General features: G+C 46.8%; 1 protein-coding gene across 1 annotated transcript in view; it reads right to left on the bottom strand.

The window, feature by feature from the left end:
• Nucleotides 1-2984: 2984 nt before the first annotated feature.
• Nucleotides 2985-24823, bottom strand: part of ADCY9 (adenylate cyclase 9) — a 111088-nt gene continuing 89249 nt past the window's right edge. Inside the window, exons 10-11 of the mRNA XM_027961718.3 lie at nucleotides 18684-18725; nucleotides 2985-13477 (exon numbers count right to left, since the gene is read on the bottom strand). Coding sequence (XP_027817519.1) covers nucleotides 12286-13477; nucleotides 18684-18725 — 1234 coding nt within the window. The 3' untranslated portion in view covers nucleotides 2985-12285. The remainder of the gene's footprint in view (nucleotides 13478-18683; nucleotides 18726-24823) is intronic.

Raw genomic sequence — 24823 nt, forward strand, 5'->3', positions numbered from 1 at the left:
TGTGCCACCAGAGGCAGGACACTTACTGAAGGAGATGTGTTCTGAAAATGGGATCCAGAAATGGATTTAAAAAGCAAATCTACTTTAAAAGCAGTGAAAGTATTTGCTTTCTCTCACGCTCTCTCTCCCTTTCTTTTTCTTCCCCCACCCCCACTTCCCTCTCTCTTTCCTTCCCTTCTTCTTCCTTCCTTCTCTCTGAACTTCCTTCCTCCCCACTTCCCTTCCTTCCTTCCTTCCTTCCTTCCTTCCTTCCTTCCTTCCTTCCTTCCTTCCTAAACTGGAGGATCCCCTAACTGAGGGGCCGATCAGGGAAGCCAGATGTACCTGGATGTTCCTGGGCTCAAGCTGAGTGAGTGGAGGCCCCCAGGAAGTGGGATCACCCAGCTCTGTGGACTGAGCAGCCCCGATTGGGAAGGGACAGTTTGTTCTGGAGCTGAGGAAGCTCCTTTCTCCACTGGGGGTTTTCTGTGGCCTGTGTGCCGCTGACCGGTCAGGATCCCCCTTGGGCCCGGCCTGTGTGGAACATGTAGGGGCCAAGGAGTTATTGGCAGAAACACAAGAGCAAAATTAGCTTTCGTCCTCTGAGTCTGTGGCTGCCGGCCAGCATCTCCTTCCAATGCGAACCTTCTCATTTTCATTCGGGAAGTTTTTTGTCAGGTTTATTGCAAATGAAAGGGAGAGCAGACAGAAACAAAGTGACATTTGCTGAGCTGCCTGGATTGTTTCTAAATCTATTGTCAAGAGCACACGAGTGTGTGTGTGTGTGTGTGTGTGTGTGTGTGTGTGTGTGTATGCGTGCACACACGCCTTTCCAGGGCACTTGCCTGGTGGGTGCTTGAACTCAAGTTGCAGACAGGCCTTATTTTACAACCAGCCTGGGGTCCCCGTGCTTGTGCCTGTCCCTGCATGCGTGATACGTGGGCATGAGGCCGATGGATGGCGAGTGCCATTGTCAGCCACCGCTGGAAACATATGCAGGATAGATGGGCACTAAATCCACTGGATAATGGAGAATTCTAATCACTTTCATTGGCATCAAAACTTTATGTTCTGCAAACTTATGAAAGCCATGAAATTAAACTGACTGCTTCACAACAGACCAGAGTGAGTAATCTGACTGAAAAAAAAAAAGAAAAAGCCCTCCAGAAAAATTAATTGCTAAACCAAAACGCAAACTAATGCCCTTTTAAAAATGGAGACTGGGATCCTTCAGTCTTCACATTTATTGCCAGATCCCTTTGGCTGTGAGAGTTCGTTATACAAGGTCCTTTCCTGTTTTCCAGAGGAACATGTGGCCTAGGTATGCGGGCTGCGTCTCTCCGGTTGGTGATGGACAAGGAAGGCCCCAACTCCGAGCACGCAGGGAAGGTCTAGGGGCCACCAGGTGACAATCCTAGCATCAGGAGGGCCACTGGGCCACCAACGGAATGCTACTTAAAGGAATGCTTTCTGACTTCCACAAGAGCTTGATAAATGGAGGGGAGAGGTGAACAGTGTTTCCTTCGTGGACAAAAGCCCTCTGCCAGCAGGGCATTTGCTAATATAAAACATCTAAACACCCTTCTCCTCTCCTCCCGTGCACATCGCTTGCTGGCTAGGAGGGTAAGGCTTTTCTCCTAATAGATGGTTGGTTTGAATTTAAAAGTGAAAGAAGAGTTTGTTCGGTCTTCCCCCAGGAGGTGCGCAGCTTCTCTGTGTATCATGTTTGCTAACCAGGTTCACACACCTGTTCACCCAACGCCAGCTAAACAAAGTCAAGCTCAGAGTGAAGAGCGACATACTCCATGGCTGGTGCACCCTGACCCCATCACACGGGGAAAGCACATTTTACGAGTCTTCGGCTGGTGGGCTGTTTTCAGAATACTCTTACAACCCAGGGAATTGGCTGTTGTGCGTCTAAGCAGAAAGATTGGGAAACTGGGCCAGTGAATCAACGCTTACTTTGGATCTGTACTACTGATCAAAAAAAAAAAAAATTGCTGGAAAAAATGAGCCCCTTTCTTCTATTTTGGCTCAAAGCAGTCCAAAGAAAATAATTTTTGTCTCCCTCCTGTCCATGAGCTCAGCTCAGGGTTGAACAAACTTCAGCAAAATCACAGCGAAAGCTCATTCCCCACGCTCCCCGACTCCTCGCTTCCTTGTTTCTTACCACGGAGGCTTCCCCGGCCCTTTTTCAGCAGGAGAGACCCCCGAGCAGGGTGGGGGGGTACTTCTTTGTCCTCTGTCTCTACTTGTCTGTCTGTACATGTCCTGCTGGAGGGAAGGGGCTCCTGAACCTTCTGATACTGACAGTGGCCCTTGAGGCCCTGGACACTTGTAGCCACTCTGCATTCTGGATACTTGTTCTCAAGCAAAAGGGAGCTGACGGTGGCCTGGTGGAAACAGGCTGGATCCAGGCTGCAGCCCCTTCTCCCTGAAGTTCCTGAGTCTGGATTAAATTGGAACAACCAGATTTTGACCCCTTGGGCTGCACGGTGAAGCCACACACTGTGAGCTCTGTGAATGGCATTGCATTAAAAAGAGGTCTCAGGAGGGTGGGGTGGGGGGGATCCAAGAAGCAGGGGATATATGTATACATGGGGCTTCCTGGGTGGTGCTAGTGGTAAAGAACCCATCGGCCAATGCAGGAGATGTAAGAGACATGGGTTCAAACCCTGGATCGGGAAGATTCTCTGGAGAAAGAAGTGGCAACCCATTCCAGTATTCTTGCCTGGGAAATCCCATGGACAGCAGAACCTGGCGGGCTACAGTCCGGGGGTCACAAAGAGACGCGACTAAAGCAACTGAGCACACACAGCTGATTCGCTTTGTTGCACTGCAGACACTAACAACACAACACTGTGAAGCGATTAGACTCCAATTAAAAAACATTAAAATAAATCTCAGAAGTCTCACAGATAAATTCATTTTCTGGTTGATAATTTAAGGTAAGCACATTTTCCACTTGGAAATTGTGCCATGCCAAGAATAAACAAACAACAGAATTTGAGTTATTTATACTGTATTTTGAATTATTCTCCCAGCTTTTCTGAATGTATCACATAATTTTTTTCTGATACAGTAAAACATTTGAATATACAATAGATTACAAGGTCTGTCGTGATGAATTAAAGATAATGTGCTTTTTAATCTGTTTACAGATACAGCTTTATAGTTCACAGATACAGTTCTTCCTGTTTTTTGGTTGTTGACAGAACATTAGCAGTTTCTTACATTATTTTTAAAATTTACAATTAGGCTCCTTCCCTTTATCTGGAAGGAAATGGAGTTCCCCTCTCAGCAGTGCTATCATCTTGTGGAAAAGAGACAACGGGAAAGTGCAGATGAGAAGAAGGCTGGAGGGGAAGAGAGGAAGAACCACGAGCAGGTTCAATACAACGTGACGACTGAAAAAGTAAACTATCCATGCTCTGGAATGGAAGGACGATTTACTGCCTTCCATGAGTGCTGTTCTCCACAAACACATGCAGTGTGCAAGAATGCCCATTCTAGGATGGAGTGTGCAACCACCCAAGGCCAAAACGCTGCTGGAACAAAACCACTGTTGCCCCTTCATGGTGATACAACGATGTAAACAAGGAAAACACGCCCCAGCGACCCGTCAGGACAAAGCTGTCAGGATGGGGTGACACTGCCCTGTCGCGCTGCAGAACTGGTTTTGGTAGAAGGATGAGTGCATGGATCGGGATGGTGGATGTTGATTTAGTAACCGGATCACCCCGGGTACAAGCTCCATGCTAAAACAATGTCTGTTACGAATCATGAAATCGACACAGGGTTTCCTAGAGGATGTTAAGGCTTTGGGTTTTTCACTGGTGCTTGTTTGTGTGTTATTGGTGCTTCAGTTGAATGCAGTGGCATGAAGCAGGTGTGCCCAGAGGCCTCTCCTGGCACAGCCCACCTGATGGCTTATGATGTGGGGCAGTGGTGGCACCCGAGGGGCTGGGCCCCTGCTGTGTTAGGTCACAGAACGCCGGAGTCCCCACTTCGCCAACATACACTTCCCAGCTGGTCCTCTTCTCTGTCCCTGACCACCCCCAGGTCCAAGGACAGCTTTGGGGACTCCAGGACCGTGTGTGGCATTGGTGGGAGTCTATTTGGCTTCCACAAGGGCCTGAGAGTCTGGCTTGCTGCTGCCTGGGCCAGCCCAGGACTGGAGGGATGAAGAATTTCTTTGTGAGCCTGGATCAGGCCCCAAGCCCCAGCTTGCTGCTCGGGCAGCTTCTTGAGGCTAAAACTGGAAGGGACTGGCAGATGGTCTTCTGAAGGGTGCTGGGTGCCACAGGCCTGCCCCAGACCTGGCAGCAGCTTGTGCTGAGGGGTTTGCAGCATCTCAAGCTGGGCCAGATCATGGGGCTTCCTTCCTGTACTGCAGAGGGATGACAGAGGAAAGCCAGTCTCCTCCTGGTGGCCAGACTGTCTCAGGCACGTGAAATGGTCACACTGGCGCTACAGAGCTCCTGCCAGAGGTCACCGATGAGGCTGTTGCTATGGGAACAGATGCAGGAGGTCTTATGTTTGCGATGGTGACAGAAACCACTGGTCAGAAGGAACACAGACGAACTTTTTCGGAGTCTCGGTAACCTACTGAATGGCGAGTTCACAAGAACACAGCAGGTTTTCTCTCAAAGCACGCGGGTCTGAGTCTATTGTAATTCTGCCAACATAACGGACAGTGGCAGGAGATGAGGAAATTTGGAAATGAGCTGCTGAAGGGACTGAAGCGGCACACTGTATTGGCTATGTAAGAAAAGTCACTTCAAGAATGTAGATCACTGTCCACGTGATTCATGTAATAAATTCATTTTGTCTCATTTGAAATATTTTTTTTTTTGCAAAAGGATGCTTTTATCCTATCTGGATAAGTACTTCAAATCTCTTTTCTCTTCCAAGTAATTTTACCTTATCTTCTTAGATTTAGGTTTTAGTTGAATCAATTTCCGAAAGCTCGTGTAAGTCATATTCTTCAATATTAAAAAATAAACAACCAACTGAATCCAAAAGCTCTCTAGGTATTATGGTAGATTAGGGTCTTTAGGAGTCTCTGGAAGTCCTTGACTGAAATTTTGGGAAAGCGCAACTCACATGCAATTAATAATAGAAACAGGAGACCAACGACAACATTCAACCATGCTTTTCTGCGCTAAGTGAACACTCGAAGTGTATCTGCGATGCCACCAGAAGTCTTTACTCTTGAGGAAAAGGAGGTATCATTCCGGCAAATCAAACTTACCAAAGACAAGTTCCACCAACTCATCATTTTGCTGAGATTTACTTCCAAAAGGCAACTATCTGTTTCCTCTGTCCTTTGTAAAGAGTCAACAAAGTTGGTTTTGGCATGGAAATTGTGAATTATTTTATAATATTTCAAGTTAAATGGCTAAATAATGTTTTTTCTTTTCCCTCTAATATTTCCCTGAAATACTGCTGGAGATGTACATACAGATATATAAAGTCATTTCAAAAACAACATACCATCACATATAATAATAAATTTACTGTGTAATCAACAGTTTTGGGGGAAAAAAAAACCCAGATCTTGTGTTAAAGGGACGTGATCTAGTTCTGTTACGTTAGCAGGACACACATGACACCAATATAATCTGTGTTTCACACGGACCTTTCGGAAGGCACCCACGTGTTGCAAACTTTGCCTCCATTCCCTGATGGTTTTGGTTAGCAGATGGACACAAGCCCATACAGACACTTGAGTAAGTTGAAAACTTCTCCATTCTAAGCAGACACTAGACAATAATACCTTAAACATTCTACACATAATTCAAGTAGCCAGTCTTACAAAAAGAAGGGGAGAGGGAGAGAAGGGGAAACGGATTTACCTTGCTAGTCACTTGCTGACCTACTTCTTCATCTCACTATTTAAACGCACAGTGTTTCACCCTACCACCTGGATTCTTCGTTCTTTTCTTGCAAAGAAAGGGGCTGTTAAGCCATGAGATGTCTGTGTTGACAGGGTGATCTGTCTCTGGCTGTGAAGCTGGGAGTCACTGGCAAGGACTGGCTGAGGATGGCCATCCACTCAGAGACTGTGGTCCTGAGCTTTCAAACTTGTTGGACAGAAGAAAACTCCTCCACCTTCAATGAGGTATGGTGAGGACAGAAGGGGTTCCAGGTGCTTTGAGTTCCTTGGCAGAAAACTGTCATAGAATGAGAGGCTGCCTTATGTGTAGAGGCACATTTACATATGTGAGAACTTAATTTTGTGGCTGAAGAGTTACTTTCTTTAAATCAATAAACATCTGCTCGAAGTGTTGCCATCGGTTTGTCTGTACTCCTGAGGTTTGGGAGTGAGGCAGCATAGTAGTGAAACCTACTTGGGAGGTCAAAGGTGATGGTGGGCAGGGGGTGGGGGCCGCGGGTAGAGGGGAGGGAGGCACAAGTGTCCCTAGAGAGGAGTGGCCTCCATGAGACTGAGACCGGAGCTGGGGACTGGAGGCTGTGAAGCAGGGAGGGTTGGAGATGGAAGCCTTGGGCGCCAGGGTGTCTGTGCCCAGGGGACTCCCAGCAGAGCGTGCTCAGCCACGTCACTCCCCTTCAGCTTCCTTCCCGGAATCACATGGACAAGTCCAAACGGTTCCTGCTTTCTGCGATCACTCCTCTTGCCCTATCAACCTACAGGGCAAGAATTTTGCTTGCTGAGAAGATGGAGGAGGTCAGAGGAAGACGGAGGAGGAGCAGCTCTGAGAATGCTGCAGCCTGCTGGAGGCCCCTCGGAAGGAGGTGTGATGGGCAAAGGCTGTGGTCCTCTGACCCCCAGCAATTCCCCGGGAGGCAGCGGGGGCATGCTTCACTGAGGGTGTGGCTCCTAAGAGGCTGCCCCCACCCTGGTCTGTCCAGGCCAGTGCCTCACCCTGCCCAGCTCTGAGATCCCAGGCGCCTTCTGGAAAGGCCTGTTTTAAAAATAAAATATACGGCCAACGTGGAGCGCCCCCTCCCTCATGGAGGGGCTGACCCAGTACTGGGGCAGCTGTCTTCTCTGAGTGGTACCTCATCTGTCGCCCTTTCTTCACAGAGAGACTGAGTACTCCGTGAGACTGTGAACACGAAAATCATCAGTAACAGACGACACTAAAGAGCCACCATTAAAAAATGTCAACAAGGACAGGGGTGTCTCAGAATCCTTTTCCGTTTCCTCATGGGGAGCCATCAGGAAAAGCAGTGACTGATCCCAGGGGCTCCTCAAACAGCCTCAAGTGGCATGGTGCAACCACCACGTGAGTGAGGTTCGTCATGTCTCAGGTACTCAGCGCATACTGTCTGAATGTTACTTATCTGCTGGAAAGACTCTGACAAGCTTCGTCTTTATACTGAAAAGTTCTTTGAGTGGCTCTTCAGAGGTACTCAGGTAACTCAGACATTAAAGTCTAAAATATAATTAGACTGGAAATGCATCTATCAACAAGCAGCATTCACCTGTTTATTCACATTTCCAATGGAGAGTCCAGAAATGCGTGGAAACTTCACCCACAGGTGCTTGTAATTAAAAATCACCATCCATCCTGTTATTGCAGATCACGGGTATTTTGGTTTGGATCGAGGAACATGAAGTGAGTTTATTTTTATGTGCATTTTCTTTTTCTGGAGAAAGGAGTCACAGCTTTCCTCAAATTATCAAAGCCTCTGTAAGCCCCCCAAAAGGTTAGGAATTGCTGCTATGACGACTGAGATTTCGGGAAGCGCTCAGATTGCTCAACGTCTGACTGCATAACTCCTTCCTCCTTCTGACTTTCAGGCCCAGCAAGGATGTGAGAATTCCCCATGCTTGGGTTACGCTGATGTAAAGTTAACAACTCTTTGAAGTCATGTTATTTAAAAAATAATTTTTACAAAGGAAGAGTATAAAAATAGGACACTTGGGGAGATTTTGAGTTTACGCCTATGTGGTGTGCAAGTGTGTACTTTTTCTTGATCACTTCCTCTCACTATCTGCTGCCCCAGTCTGCTTCCTCTCCCTGGCACTTGGGATCGAACCCAGGTGGTCACCATGACAGATTTCCAGCAGAGAAAAGCCGCCACGTGGAGAGATTTCAGCTGAAGGAGAGAACTTGTCTCCAGTCCCAGCATAAGGTCCACATGACAACCACAGTAAACCACACCACCAGACGAGCTGGTGTGACCCAAAGCCCCCAGTCACCCAGAGACACGTATCAGGCAGGACATTTCAAGAGCTCAGAGATCACTTCCCAAGAGACCAGAGAAAAGGCCAGCCCTCAACTTAGGTAAGGTCAGTTCTTCACACTTATTTCAGAACTGTCTCTAAAATGCAAGCTAAAGTATTTTTTTTTAAAAAGGGATAGAATAGATGAAAAGGAAAGTGAAAGCGAAACCACAAATGGTAAGACCTGGGGCTTGCTGTGAGAATTAGAGGTTGCCTTTCAAAACTGTTAGAGAAACCTCGGAAAGTCCCTGGGATGTCCTTTCTAAGAGAGAAACACAACAAAGACTGCTGTTCCCTCACCTCCTGGAAAGTTCCTGAAGATGCCTGCACTACAGACTCAGAGGAAAGAGCACCCTCATCAATGAGCACTGTCCTCACGGGTTCCATCCAGGATGACCTAGACTCTGGGTGCCTCCAAACCGATGAGTAAGGCCAGGGCCACGTCTGCAGCCCCCTTCCCTGAGTTGACAAGAGGGTCCCTGCTTTGCAGTTGCACCTAAATACCGCCAGGAAAAAACACAGGGAAGCTAACCCCCAGCAGAGCCAGCATTTGGCTCCAGGTATGGAGGTGCTGTGAGCCCCTGTGACATGTGAAATAGCATGTGTATTTTCCAGCAAAGACACTCTGAATTTAAACAGATTCTGAACTGGGTTTGTGACCTTCCGCATGACACGGGCCTCCCAGAACTCTGCAAGGGAGAGGCTATGTGGGCACATCCTTTTAAAAAACTGACTTTATTTTCTCAGTCAATTGCTTGAGATATTGTGGGAGAAACTCTTTAGGAGGCCGAATAAAATCAGGATATGGTCGCAAGCAGAATTTGTGCTGTAACCTGCTTCTGTTAAAAGTTCCATATAGAAATAAATACTTCTCAAAAAAAGTTTACTATAGCAAATACAGTCATTTAAAACACACACACACACAATAGGGTTTTTAGTTGCCTTGTTTTCAAAGTCACAATGTAAAAGACCCACAAACCCTACTTCAGCCACAGATGGCTGGCAAGGAGGACTGCTTTAATCTCGGAAGTGGTACCAGTCTTGTCAGTGAGGAAATACCAGGCAGCAAATGTTGAGATTTTAGAATATTTTAATGTTCATTTCTTTGGGGCGGTGGGGGGTGGGGTGCATTTTGAAATTATCAGGGTTAACAATTTAAAAAGGGTAGAGCAAAGGAAAGATGGAGAACTCAAACAGTTGGTTCTCAAGAATTTGATTTCAGATTCTAGGCATGACGTGATTTTCCGAAACGACCACCAAAAAGTGCTTACCTCGAAAACCTAGAAATGCAAACGCGGACAGACCTTTGGAAACTACAAATCACGACAGCCCACGTAACGGGAAGCATGCGGCCCTTCGGCTCTCAGTGTCAAGTGCAAGTGTGCAGGCGTCTCCACAGCACGGTCAGGGTCACGGAGCCGCGGGGAGCCTCCAGGCTCTGTGAGGGTTTCATAACTGATGCTCTACGTTTGTCTGCATTGGATACAATTCTGTGTGCTTGTTTATATGGATTTGTACATGGAGAATTTGATCAGACCTGAGGCCAAGAAGAAAACAGCAACTGCAACTCAAAGCAACTATATTTACACACATTCAATTCTGAAGTATTGCTTCCTGCCCTAAGTTCACAGGAGGTATGCCGCTCTGAAGGACACCTCCACCAAATCGAATCGGGAGCGCCTGAGCCTGCTGCTCAGCAACCGGCTGTGTCAGAGGCCCAGTGGGGCCCCTGCGGACACTCCGTGGTTCTGCGCTGAGGTACGCTTCTGAGCAGTGGCTGGGAGGGACCCGAGTCACGAGTGGAACACCCAGAGGGAACACCTGCACTGGTTGCTTAGGAAGGCTGGGGTGTTTTTTAAAGACAATTTAAACCGTTCTTTGAAGGATCCCATTTGCACAATGCTGAACCGGACCAGCGGGGGTCACCAAGCTATCCCTGTATCTGCAGCCCCTTGGCTTCCTAGGAATCACAAACAACCTTTGCAGGAGGGGAAGGAAAAAAAAAGAGTTTGCAAGGGAGGAAGTGTGTGCAGAGATGAGCTTTGTGGAGCAGAACAGCAGAAAATTCAGCAACGGCCCAGCAGCTCCTGGCCAACGCGGTTGCTGCAGAGCCTGAAGCCCAGGGGTTGGGGGGTAGAGGGTGAGGGCCAGACATGACACACACCTTAATACTGATGGAAGGAACCCCTGATGTGCCCACAACCCCGATGGACAGGCAGAGCATCAGGTAGTGTTTTTAAGAAAAAATAAAAGTTCTGCAATATTTTATAAGAATACATTCTTTAGAAGCAAGAGGTATTGTCACAGTCATCCCTTCTCTGGCATTGGAAGACCAACAGTCTGACAGTAAAACCTGAAGGCAAATCCCCCTGGACGTGGAGATCCTGGCTTGTGACTACGCTGCTGGGGACCATCCCAAGCACGTCACTGGGGAGCTGGCTGATCCAAGTCAATACTTGATGGTGCCAGGGAGGGCAGATTCTGTGCGAGTTTGGCAAAGAGGAGTGATACAGGGACTTGGTGTAGATGCAAAAGCTACACAGAGATTTGCTGGGGACGAGAAAATGCACAGGGCACGTCGGTGAAGGCCTCACACAGACAAGGACCTAGCCCTCCCCTACTGCACGGGCTGCAGCCACCTTAAGAGGGAGGCGTCATGTGACTGTGACAGGACAGCTCTGGCCTGAGCTCAAGTCCACATAAACTGCAGACTCAGTGTGGCAAAACAATTACAAGGGGGATTATGGGATTAGTAACAAAGGGCACAGAAGCGAGTCCCTTGGGTTTTCTGTACTCCCCTGGGTTCCGACGCCTCATTTACATCCAAACGATTCTGCCCCTACTGACAGTGTAAGAGCTCCACCTAAAGAGGACTGGGGTCCACTCACCAGGCCTGATCCCGCCACAGACAAGCGCTGCGCAGGCTGAGAACGGAAAGAATGGAGAAACTTCCCGAAAGTGGAGGCCAAGCATTGCCTGCCAGCCCTGGTGCTCAGCCCAGACCTGCTTCACACCGAGTCGTTCTGACCCAGTTCCTGCCATGGGCAGACCCCATGGGCGAGGGGTAGGAGCAGAGCTTTTGCGTTCGAAGTGGTGGCCGAGGGTGCCCCGACCCAGAGCACGGGCCATGCCCACTGGGGTCCTCCTCCTCAGGGGAGACAGCCCAGGGTGGCTGGGGCTCTAATGGCCCCATCTTCATCCTTCCGCTGTGACCTACCCCCCACTCCAAGCCTAGTTCCCTTCGCTAGAGAGAACAGCCCAGCAACCCTCCCCGAGACACACACGGTTCCTGATAAATAAATAAATAAATAAATGCAACCCTCGGATGTTTATTTTCTGTTTCCCTCTGGGACGAGTCACCTTCAAAGACGAGCCACTCCACTCCAGCTGGAAGACCCCTCAGGGCGAGGGCAGAATGGAAAAGGGCTTTTAGATACCTGAGGCCGGGGTTCACAAGCTGTGAGACCGGTTGGCGTTTGGAATCTTGGCCTGCATGAGGAGGAAGCCCTAAAGCCGCTGGGTGTGGGGGGCCAGTGGGTGCAGCCACAGCCCCCAAGGGCCCGATCGCCCTGGAAGGTGCGGGTAAGGGGTTGCCGGCTCCTTGTGGTCCTCAGCCTGCACCCCCAGCACCCAGCCCAGGGAGTTACTGGCACTTGATCTCATGTTCATGAATACAAGTGTGTGTGCGTGTATGTGTTTACATAGAAAGGTCAGGTCACTGGAAAAAACACTAGTGTGTATACAGGAAAAAAAAAAACCTCAAAAACATTATATTAGCAAAAAAAACAAAAAAAAAGTGTCTCGTGAGAAAAAGCAATAAAAATCTGATTTTAACCACAGCTTCTGCTTTAACGTCCGCCACCATCCAGCGCCACGCCCTGGCTGTGCCTCCCTGGACTCCAGGTCGCGCCAGCCCCTGAAGGCACTTGTTCTCCACGCTTCTGACGGTCACACCGAGTGGGGGAAGGGGAAGGAGGCGGATGAAAGTGAACCCTGAATGACTGTGATCCACACAGGGGTTAGGGCTGCAGTGACCACACGACTCGCCGTCCGGGGACGGGGACGGTGGCGCCTGGACGGACAGAGCACCGCGGGTGGGCTGGGCCGCGTCACGCCCTCTCTGAGACATTGAGCTTTGTGAGTTCATTGGCTTCCTCCATCCCCGCTTCTTCACAGTCGCTTTTCTCTATGGCTTTGCCGAACCGACACCTTTCTTCGGCTCTGACGGGCTCCTTCCAGGGTCTCTTAGCAGACGAGTGAGCGTCCCTGGTCTGGGCGTTGTTCTCGGAACCCGGGGACACCTGGTCCGGGTTCTGAACGGAAGGCACCAGGCTGGCTATCTCGTCTGTGGGGGAGCGCCCGATGCTGCCATCCACCTGGACCCGGATGTCGGGTGAGATGGACAGCTGGTGCTGCGGCACCAACCCACTGTCTGTGCACTTGGGGTACAGGTAGGTCTTCATCTGGCCTTTGCCCTTGACGTTCACCGTCCCTCGGTAGTCAAACTCGTAGCCCATCTTGCTCAGGACACGGTAGCTCTCCTCGCTGACCTGGATGCGGCACTCCACCCCCGTGGTGTCCATCCTGCTGGCGATGTTGACCGTGTCTCCCCAGATGTCATACAGCAGCTTGGTGGTGCCGATGACGCCCGCCGTCAGGGGCCCATGGTTGAAGCCCACCCTGAGCTTGAAGTTGAACCACAGCATGTTGTTGTTGAAGTCATCCACCACACGCATCATCTCCTTGGCGAACTCGAAGAGGATCTGCAGGTGCTCCTGCGGGTGGCTGCCGTCGCGGCACTGCGTGGTGTTCAGCCCGGACGCGGCCATGTACGTGGCCCCGATGGTCTTGATCTTCTCGATGCTGCTGTAGTCCGGCTTGCTCAGGAGCTCGTCAAAGTCCCCGATCAGCTCGTTGAGGACCCTGTAGCACTCCTTGCCGCCCTCGTAGTTCTCCTCGTAGAACTCACTGAAGTTGACGATGCTGGCGAAGATGACGCCGCCGCTGTCGTGGTTCTTGGAGTAGGTCTGGGACACCTTCAGCTGCTCGGCCACGTGGTAGGGGATGATGTTCCTCAGCAGCCAGTCGGCCTGGTCCCTCATGCTCTGGATCTTGGTGCGGTGCAGGTCCGCTTCCACGTCCCCGTGGTAGTGCAGGCGGTAGCTGACTTCAAACTCCCGGTTCAGGAACCAGACCAACAGGAGCAGGAGGAAGAAGACGAGAATCACCTCCTGGCCGATCAGGGTGGCTGGGCTCCTGTTGTCGTGAGGCAGCGAGGCGTTGCACAGCTTCCTCGTGGAGCTGGAGGGGAAAGAGAGGAGAAAGGGCGTGCCTCCTGAAGTGTATCTTTAAGTAAAGTTTACTGCCCAGCACTTCCAGGTCCGAGCCAGCCCTGCCTAACCAGCAACCTGCACAGAGCTCTGTGCAGCTCGAACCTTCCATCACCTGCAGCTGCCGAGTGACCTGTTTCTGTTTAGAAAGATGTGGCAAGGTAGAGTCACTCTTGTAAGATTTCTATATTAAGTGCTCTGTTTTTCAGAAGTCTTTAGCTCCTTGATTTTTAAAATCTTGTCTGTTTTCCCAACTATCTATTTTGAAAAGTCTCCACCTTACAAAAAAGGTTTAGGAGACTAGCAAAACACACATTTGTATACCCTTCTCCTGCATGAAACTGTTGTTGACATCATGTTACTTTGCTTTCTCCCCCTTTGTCAATACACACTCCACACGTGTGCACAGTGGTATACACGTACAAGCACACTCACACAGGCACACTTTGCTGAACATTCTGAAAGTAAGCTGCAGACACCAGGCCACTTCAGTCCTGAACAGCTCAGGACCTGTCTCCTAAGAGCAAGGCTATCTCCCTGGGAACCACACCACACTGCCATACCCAAGATATTTCCTATCCTCTGATACTTTGATACAATCTGCCTGCCCCCTCCTTCCCCCCCCCCCCCCCCCCCGAGTTAGTTCTGTTTTGCCAAAGTCATTTAAGACAATTTTAACATTTTTTTTAAAATATATAAAATGTATACTTTTAAGAGTAACATACTGTAAGAAACTCAAACAAATTATAAGCAATGGAAAATAAGTGTCTTTCCTATGCAGTGCCCTTTCCCACTATTCTAACCCTTGGCTGTGCTGTCACAACCAGACGCTGGCTGAGGTGCTTGACTTCGCCCATCTTTGGGCTTCTAGGAACAAGGTTGCAGCCGGCATTCCCAAGTGCATCTTCGTGCATACGAAGGAGCCTGTCTGTGGGATATACTCCTGAGCATGAACCTGCTGAGTCATGTAAAATACCACACACTTAGAATTGCAGTAGAAATGTCCAAACTGCCCTTCTAAGGATGCAACCCATTTCTCTTCCTTCTGACGACCGAGTCTGCTCAGTCTGTTCTGCGGCTCCACGCAGTGTCGTGGAAGTGCGGTAGGGACACAGCTGGCACCCGAGGACTGAAGATGAGCATGGGCTACTGCCTCTTCTAAAGTTTATTCTTTAAATAGATTTTTTTTTCTCACTTAAAAATACTACATACTCAGCATAGAAAGGTTAGGGTAAAAGTAGAAAGAAAGAAAAGATTCACCGTCATTGCACTATCCAGAGGCAATCACTGTTAACGCTTGTTGAATTTCCTTCTCATCCTTCTTCTATCAGCTTACATGGCTGTGATTGCTCTGCTCATGTAAACTGTTCCCTGCTGTACTCTAAAATGCACAGAGCGGGCTGCTGGGTCACTTATAGGAATATAATTATGTACAAAACAGATGGATTCTGAGTGTAGACAGAGCTGTGGCACAGAAAGCTCAATTCTGTAATCAGAGTCCTTTAAATGAGTTTTACTGTTAGCAGTAACTTAAGGATATTAAAAATAATGAAATTGACCAATCTGGCCATAACGCCTTCCATGAAACATAGTCCCAAAAGCCCCAGCCTTGGTGCAATGGCCAGGTTGGCTCCCCTTGAAGAGCTCTGGGATCCTTGGGCAGGTCACGCCACCTTTCAGGTCTGTTTCCTCATATGTAAACGGAAGATGGGCTGGAGTATGGCCAAGTCTCTACCGGCCCAAAGGCCTGTGCAGAAAGGGCCTGAGGCTGTGCCGTAGAGAGGCCCATGGGCAGGGTGCCCTAGGTTGGCATCAGGAGCTTGGCTTTGGGGTATTCCCACCAGTCCCTGTGTTTGTACAAACGAGAGTGTATGCTGAGCACTTGCCCTGTTTCCAGAAATCTGGGATTTTGGAACATGCCAGGCAGAGGATGGCCACGTGATGCGCTTCCCTGTTACAGCTCATTGCTGGGGGATTCAGCGCATCCTGCATGACCCCACTGGGAGCAGACTCTTGAACACAGGCATATGGTTTCCTCTGGCCTTTGTCTTATGCACCCTTGCCCCCTGATGATTGTGCTTTCTGTCATTTTTGCTGTAATAAACCATGGTCATGGGTACAACCATATGATGAGTTCTGAGTCCCCCAAGAGAATGATCACTGAGGGTGCGTGGTCTTGGGGACCCTTACTTCATGCCTAAGAACCAGGAAACAAAAAAAGACCTCTGTGGCATGATTCACCACACTTAACTCATTAATTTTGCCAATTGTCACTTAAATGAATGGCAAAATATACTATGAATCACAAGCACTAAACATAACTATTTTAGGTACTGAAACAGACCCACGTGCAGCCCCTTAAGCCCTCTGGCTGGCCCAGAGGAGGGGAGAGTCTGCAGGGAAGAGTCTTCCCTGCGTGAGCTCCTTCCCTTGGCTGAGGAGTTGGCCTTTCCTTCATTTCTCAGAAGAGGTAACACTGAGGAACAGCATCTTTATGAGGAGATGTCACCAAGGCTTCAGGTCACCTTGGAACCAGGCATCGTAGAATCCAGAGGGAGAAGTGGGCAGGGTGCAGACATTGACTGGGCTGCGGCCAAAGCCAGCAGTGCGGCCTGAGCCTGGGACGGGCACGAGCCAGTCTGCTCTGGATGGAGCAGGGGAATGTGAGGCGTGGGCGCTGGGAGAGGGAGAGGGAACCACAGCACTGCCGGCTCTGGCCTTTGCTTAAGAAGGAGGGAGGTTCAAAAGGGAGGGGATATGTGTATACCTATGGCAGATTCTTGCTGAGGTGTGACAGAAAACAACAAAATTCTGTAAAGCAATTATCTTTCAATTAAAAAGAGAGAGAGAGAGAGAAAAGGAAGGGTCCTAGTGCACAGACTGTCATGTCGTGCCCTGGGCTGCCCTGCAGCCAAAGATATCTGCCACCAGTGGGTGAGAGAATTACCTCCACTCTACACCTGTGTTTCTTCTACTGTAGAGGGATAATGAAGGCAATAGCTCTACTCCTAAATTCAAATAGTGAAGGGCAGTCCCTAAAGAAGGGATTTGATATGAATAAACGCAAGAGACAACTCAACAGGCGGACAAATGGAAGTCACAGTAAGGGCAGAGTTCATTACCGTGGAAGAGAGGGATTACAAAATAGAGAGAGACAGAAAACAAAGACCACTGGTCATCCTAGCCAGCTCAACATGGGGTGTGTCAGCATGCTGGTGTATTTCAATGCCATTTAAAATCTACGCCTAGGACGGGTGCAGGGACCCAGGAGGAGACGTGATGGGGAGCTTCCGGGCTGCGGTACTGTTCCACTTCTTGGTCTGGATGTCGGTTAAATGGGTGTGCTCGCTTGTGAAAACTCACTGAGCTGTTCTCGTCATGTAGGGACTTCTCTGTGCATATGTATTCTACTTCTATTGTCACTTTAATTCTTCTCCCCAACATCTAAACGTACGCAGATATTTAATTTTTTAATTACAGAAATAGAAAAAAATTACCACTTACCATTAGATCATAAGGATTACATATCCTACTTTTTAAAATATATAATGAAATACCTACCTGTAGCTATAAGACATATGCAATTTTACATAATAAGTGAAAGATGAAAAAATCATGAGTGCTTTCCATAACTTCCACATTTTAATGGCTGCAACATTTGGGTACATGTTTCATAACTAATTCTCTTTTACTGACAACTTAACTTGCTGATGAACTTTCAATATTATAAAACACTATGATCAATACCTGGGGGCATGTGGCCTTTACCAAATGCTGAATTATTTCCTCAGCAGATAAGCTTAAAAATAGAATTATTAGGCTAAAGGTGACAAACATTTTTAGGACTATTTTTCATAGACGGTCAAGTTACTTTCCAAAACTATGGTATCATTCTGAAAAGTGTTGAAGCATGGCAGAAAAAGCATGGCCTGGCAGTGAGGGAGGCAAGGGTTTAAATACTGCCAGTTACTAGCTGTGTGTCCACAAGCAGGTTCCTTAACTTCTCTGAGCTTCAGCTTCCTTATCTGGAAAATAGGGACAAAGTCTCCTAATGTATCACGTTATTATGCAGATTCAATAAACCTGTATTAAACACCACCATCAATTCATAAATGTGCCATACCCTGGTCTACACTGGGTATCCACCTAGTAACATTTTGAAGCAAAAATTTAGATCAGGTCTTAATTAGTTCTTTATGTAACAGTCCCACAAATACTTTTCTCAGTCTGCTGGTACCATCCACTCAGTCAGTCTTATTTTTTTGTGAATGTGGTTTTATTTATTATTTATAAGACTGGAAAGTTGTCTCTGTCTTAGAGACTTAAGAACTGATTAATTTTATTTTTTTCTTGATATTGACATACTTTTAGATAATTTTTAAAAATTTTGAGTTCAATTTATTTAGAATTAAATTTGACATTTATAGTAAGGAAAGGACCCAACATATTTTTTTTTCAAATTTCTAGTCAGTTAATTTAAAATATTTTAGTGAATAAAATACTCTGATTTGTGAGATTTCCTTTTTAACAGTCGTATAAAAAAGGTCGGACATAAAATTAAACTGAATCTAATATCAGAATCCTTTGCTTTTTGAAAGTTCGCTTTTTGCTGCTTTGCTTGGATGAAAGACCTATATTAGTACCTGTTTTTGCTAATCAAAGAAATCTGAAGGGGATTTTGGCCTTTAGGGAAAAAGGCAAAAAGTAAAAATAGTGTTCTGCGTCTGTTCTGCAGTGAATGTTAGACAGCCAGCACCACCCTGAACAGGGGGAGTTCCTCCCCAGGTACGACTCAGCGTCGCAGCATCAGCCACCACAGCTCTGAGCTGTGAGCATCAGTGCTTTACCTTGACTCATTTTGTGCCTCCGATAGCAAGCTGTGTCTTAAGGTAGCTGCTTCTTCACAGTTAGGGTTAGGAAAGTTTTCACAGGAATGCTCCACTGTCAAGAGAGCAGGAGAAATCTGCCTACATCTTAAAAATCATTTATTTTCCCAATAAGGTATTCTAAATATGATCTGTTATTTTAATAAACAGATATTTTCCGCTTACTCTTTTAAGAGTGAGTATGTTGTTCTTTTTGTTCAAGACACAACTGTTTCAGGAAGCTTAGAAATAACCAGCAATAATATAGTTACTCTCATTTATTCAGATATAGGCACAATGTTAAAAGCTTACCTGAAATTCTGCACTGCATCAAGGTGTGAAATTACAGTGGAACTGAAATTAAAATGCAGAAAACTATGATTATAAAAAGCTAGGAAGGCACTATACAAAGCAATCTGAGAACAGTTTAAATAAAAACAACTTTCCTATTTTCAAGGTGGAGTTCAAGGTAGGCAGTTAAGGATAGTAAATTTTAATTATAATTTGATGGTGTGTGCTAATGAAGAAAAACAAAATGGTAAAGACAATGATGTAAAAGCCTTTATCAGGACTTCCCTGGTGGTCCAGTGGTTAAGACTCCTCACTCCCAGTGCAGGGGGCTTGGGTGCAATCCCTGGTCAGGGAACTAGATCCTGCATGCCACAACTAAAGATCCCATGTGCTGCAACAAAAATTAAAGATCCCACATGCTGCACTAAGACCCAGCACAGTCAAATAAATAAATGAATATTAACAACAACAACTTTTATATTAGCCATGGAAGGTATGCACAGCCAACAAAGAGCAAAATCAGGAAAGGTCTCTAAAGCCTTCATTTCGTTGCTAAGAACACATCCACAGTATCTACAGGCTGGAAACTTTGGTCATTTTCAGACATCGAAGCCTACTGACAGAGGATCAATTTCAAAAGGCCCTGCTAGAGGTGCTGCTGAATCATTTACTCTGGAAGCTGAACTTTGCTATTGGTGGTGCCCAAAGCAATCAAATCCCAATTTTAGGGCATTGAACCACACGTACCTAACAACCTCTCTCTTGGTGCTGCTGGGGAAGGTGCCCAAGACACACAGCCCATCCTCTCCACAGCTTCCTTTGGGGTCACCTTACACCCAGTATCCAGTCAGGCCCACAGATCACCTGAACCTCGCCTCTCCCCGCGGCAAGGGCCCTGACACTTCGCCCTCCAGGGCCCCAGCCTTGCTTCCTGCAAAGGGGACCTCTTGGAGCACCTGGGAGCAGCTCTCCTGGGCAGCACAGGCCAGTGAGGGCTCAGAGTGGCTTACGTGATTACAGAAGCTGCCTTCACAGAGAAGCAAAGTGAGAGCTACACATGAAATGCAAATTCTAAGACTTTATGTCCCCTTCTCATCCAGTCCAGACAAGACGGTGACACTGCTATAACCCACGTGTGTGTCCCCCGCTCCCAGAGCTGGAAGAGCCTCCCATCTCCTCAAAGCTAGACGAGTCGTCCCTGCTTCATAGGAATTGAGTTCGTGTTTTGTTCCCTCTATGAACAAAGCTAGTGGAGGTGATGGAATTCCAGTTGAGCTATTTCAAATCCTAAAAGATGATGTTGTGAAAGTGCTGCACTCAGTATGCCAGCAAATTTGGAAAACTCAGCAGTGAATACAGGACTGGAAAGGGTCAGTTTTCATTCCAATTCCAAAGAAAGGCAATGCCAAAGAATGCGCAAACTACCACACAATTGCACTCATCTCACACGCTAGTAAAGTAATGCTCAAAATTCTCCAAGCCAGGCTTCAGCAATACGTGAACTGTGAACTTCCAGATGTTCAAGCTGGTTTTAGAAAAGGCAGAGGAACCAGAGATCAAATTGCCAATATCTGCTGGATCATCGAAAAAGAGAGTTCCAGAAAAACATCTATTTCTGCTTTATTGACTATGCCAAAGCCTTTGACTGTGTGAATCACAATAAACTGTGGAAAATTCTGAAAGAGATGGGAATACCAGACCACCTGACCTGCCTCTTGAGAAATCTGTGTGCAGGTCAGGAATCAACAGTCAGAACTGGTCATGGAACAACAGACTGATTCCAAATAGGAAAAGGAGTACATCAAGGCTGTATATTGTCTGCTTATTTAACTCATATGCAGAGTACATCATGAGAAACGCTGGGCTGGACGAAGCACAAGCTGGAATCAAGATTGCTGGGAGAAATATCAATAATCTCAGATATGCAAATGACACCACCCTTATGGCAGAAAGTGAAGAAGAACTAAAGAGCCTCTTGATGAAAGTGAAAGAGGACAGTGAAAAAGTTGGCTTAAAGCTCAACATTCAGAAAACAAAAATCATGGCATCTGGTCCCATCACTTCATGGGAAACAGATGGAGAAACAGTGGAAACAGTAGCAGACTTAATTTTGGGGGGCTCCAAAATCACTGCAGATGGTGATTGCAGCCATGAAATTAAAAGACGCTTACTCTTTGGAAGGAAAGTTATGACCAACCTAGATAGCATATTCAAAAGCAGAGACATTACTTTGTCAACAAAGGTCCATCTAGTCAAGGCTATGGTTTTTCCAGTATTCATGTATGGATGTAAGAGTTGGCCTATAAAGAAAGCTGAGTGCAGAAGAATTGATGCTTTTGAACTGTGGTGTTGGAGAAGACTCTTGAGAGTCCCTTGGACTGCAAGGAGATCCAACCAGTCCATCCTAAAGGAGATGAGTCCTGAGTGTTCATTGGAAGGACTGATGTTGAAGCTGAAACTCCAATACTTTGGCCACCTGATGCAAAGAGCTGACTCATTTGAAAAGACCCTGATGCTGGGAAAGATTGAAGGCAGGAGGAGAAGAGGATGACAGAGGATGAGATGGTTGGATGGCATCACCGAGTCAATGGACATGAGTTTGGGTAAACTCCAGGAGTTGGTGATGGTCAGCAAGGTCGGGCGTGCTGCAGTCCAAGGGGTCGCAAAGAGTCGCACATGACAGAGCGACTGAACTGAACTGAACATGCCCCCTATCCTAGTTGGGCTCAGTAGTGACAGGGTGGATGGGCTGAGAGGATCCTGCGAGTATGAGGGTGGACTGGATCAAGCAGAGATTCAACCACCAGCCCCACTTCAAGATCTCCTGCTTGATTTCTGGGTTCCCCATAGCTAATGCCCTCCAGATCCAAGTGGAAAAGGTCCATCCCTGTGACTGAATGGCTGATGGGGTAATTGTGATGGACTTAAATAGGAAATGGGGTACGTCAGGGCTGTATATTGTCACCCCGCTTATTTAACTCATATGCAGAGTACATCATGAGAAATGCTGGGCTGGAAGAAGCACAAGCTGGAATCAAGATTGCCAGGAGAAATATCAATAACCTCAGATATGCAGATGATACCAACCTTATGGCAGAAAGTGAAGAGGAACTCAAAAGCCTCTTGATGAAAGTGAAAGAGGAGAGTGAAAAAGTTGGCTTAAAGCTCAACATTCAGAAAACTAAGATCATGGCATCTGGCCCCATCACTTCATGGGAAATAGATGGGGAAACAGTGGAAACAGTGTCAGACTTTATTTTGGGGGGCTCCAAAATCACTGCAGATGGTGACTGCAGCCATGAAATTAAAAGACGCTTACTCCTTGGAAGGAAAGTTACGACCAACTTAGACAGCATATTCAAAAGCAGAGACATTACTTTGCCAACAAAGGTCCATGTAGTCAAGGCTATGGTTTTTCCAGTGGTCATATGTGGATGTGAGAGTTGGACTGTGAAGAAGGCTGAGCACCGAAGAATTGATGCTTTTGAACTGTGGTGTTGGAGAAGACTCTTGAGAGTCCTGTGGACTGCAAGGAGATCCAACCTGTCCATTCTAAAGGAGATCAGTCCTGGGTGTTCTTTGGAAGGAATGATGCTAAAGCTGAAACTCCAGTAGTTTGGCCACCTCATGTGAAGAGTTGACTCATTGGAAAAGACTCTGATGCTGGGAGGGATTAGGGGCAGGAGGAGAAGGGGACGTCAGAGGATGAGATGGCTGGATGGCATCACCGACTCGATGGACGTGAGTCTTGAGTGAACTCCGGGAGTTGGTGATGGACAGGGAGTCCTGGCGTGCTGCAATTCATGGGATCGCAAAGAGTCGGACACAACTGAGGGACTGAACTGAACTGAACTAAAAGGTTAAAAAGTGTATTACTGAATTTCATACTGTTTGGAAAGAGCTTTATAAAGACCACAATTCCAGAAGGCTGAACACACCTTCAGAAGGAAAAAGGACACTTGTTTTGCTTAAAGTAATTTAACTGTTCAGTAAAGTTTCCTTTCACATGCTGAACAGCAGTAAATTCCCTGAATAAATTGAATGCTGAATACTTTGAATTCTCTTTTTGATCTTAATTTGCAGAGAACTTGAACATCTTTCATGTCGCTATTATTTTATTAAGTAAATTGAGGCAGGACACTCATTCTGTCCATTACTGACCACTGCTTTGGTAATATCCCAAACGCACTATGGCGATTTTATCTGGATATTGAAACAAATCAGACCATTTTCTACTTTTGAATTTATGAAAGCAGTGATTCTCAGTGGTAATACCACTCCTAGGGGAGCATTTTGGAGAAGGGAAAGGCTACCCACTCCAGTATTCTTGCCTGGAGAATCCCCATGGACAGAGGAGCTTGGTAGACTTCAGTCCATGTGGTCACAAAGAGTCAGACATGACTGAGCGGCTAAGCACAGCATAGCACAGGGGAGCATTTTGGGAATACTCGCGTCCCTTCTGGTTACCATAATAACTTGGGGAGCCAGGAATGTTAGATGTCCTGCAGAGCACAACGGAGAAATGTCCCATGTAACTTTGAAATATCCTGCTAATCTAAACCCACTGTAAATATAAATAAATGGTTATTTAATGTGTGCTAACATAAAACATTTTCATAAGCAGTTACACAAGAAGTCCAACGTTTAGAAACAGAAGCTTAATGATTTGAGACATTCCCTCCAAATTTCTGAATAAATTACTTACTATGTGCACTTTGCTGTCCAAGGTAGCATCATATTTCCAACTATATATTTAGTTGAAAAGGTTAAAGGCCACAAAGCCAGTTGCAAATGTGCAACTGGTAATTTAGGAGAACCAAAACACAACTTAATCAGTAGGACACATGGAAAGCAGAAGCCTTGATGGATTCATTAACAGAGGCTGTTTTAAACACAGCACCTATCAGCGCCATCCTATATATTTTAATTTTTATATTTTTCATAGCACAGAACAGATTCTGTCCCCAGGGGTCTTCACAAAGCTCCTGTTTCTTTTTCCCCACATCACCAGTGAGAGAGCTTTGAAGGCCGTTTGAGTAAAATGTATGCTTCACTATGTGGAAGGATTCAAGATAAGAGGTGTATTTCTCATGATTTCTCGCTGCCCTAACATTTCATGTCATAAGCTGGAGAACTGTTCCGACACAGGGTTTATGAATAGGGCCAGGTCCCTCGCGAGGCCATCATTCTTCAGCTCCTCCACCTCGACAGTCTGTGGCCTGTCTCAGCACACCAGCCCTACCACAAGAGGTCAGAACCAGCCACTTCTTCTCATCTGTGTGTCACGTCCACCTCTAACATTTTGTTTTCTTGATAGTCTTGTATGCAATGGCTTCTGGTTCTACTTTCTTAAATTCAAACTTCCTCATTGTAAATACAAACGGCCTTCTACATCCACAGGTTCTGCATCTCTGGATTCAACCAACCTCAGATCAAAAATCCCTTCTCCAGCGGATCTTCCAGACCCAGGAATTGAACTGGAGTCTCCTTCACTGCAGGCAGATTCTTGACCAACTGAGTTATCAGGGAAGCCTGGTAGCCACTCCAGTATTCTTGGGCTTCCCTTGCGGTTCAGCGGGAGAGACCTGGGTTGGATCCCTGGGTTGGGAAGATCCCCTGGAGAAGGGAGGAGCTACCCACACCAGTATTCTGGCCTGGAGAATTCCATGGACTGTATAGTCCATGGGGCCGCAAAGAGTTGGACACAACTGAGCAACTTTCACTTTCATATCGAAAATATTATGAAGAAAATTTCCAGAAAGTTTCAAAAAAGCAAAATTTAAATTTGCTGCACGCTTACAACTTACAACATAGCACTTGTACTGTATTAGGTATCATAAGCAGTCTAAACAGCTTTGTAGGTTATATGCAAATGTGGTGCCATTTATAGGAGGAACTTGAACATCCTTGAATTTTGGTATTAGGGCAAGGGGTCTGAGAACCAATCCCCTGAGGATATCGTGGGACAACTGTGAGTTCTAGCATGTGACTACTGCATGACGTTAGCTGGGGGTGGTCACCCCATGAAGTCTACAGGTAAATACATATTTTGCTATTAAAAATTATTTCCTTTTTCTTTCCTTTGCATATTACTCTTTGGGCATTTCATCAAGTTGTTGACTTGATGAGGCTGAAAGCTATTTCCTGTTAAGACACTAAAT

This window comes from Ovis aries, chromosome 24 (assembly GCF_016772045.2).
Source record: "Ovis aries strain OAR_USU_Benz2616 breed Rambouillet chromosome 24, ARS-UI_Ramb_v3.0, whole genome shotgun sequence".
NCBI lineage: Eukaryota > Metazoa > Chordata > Mammalia > Artiodactyla > Bovidae > Ovis > Ovis aries.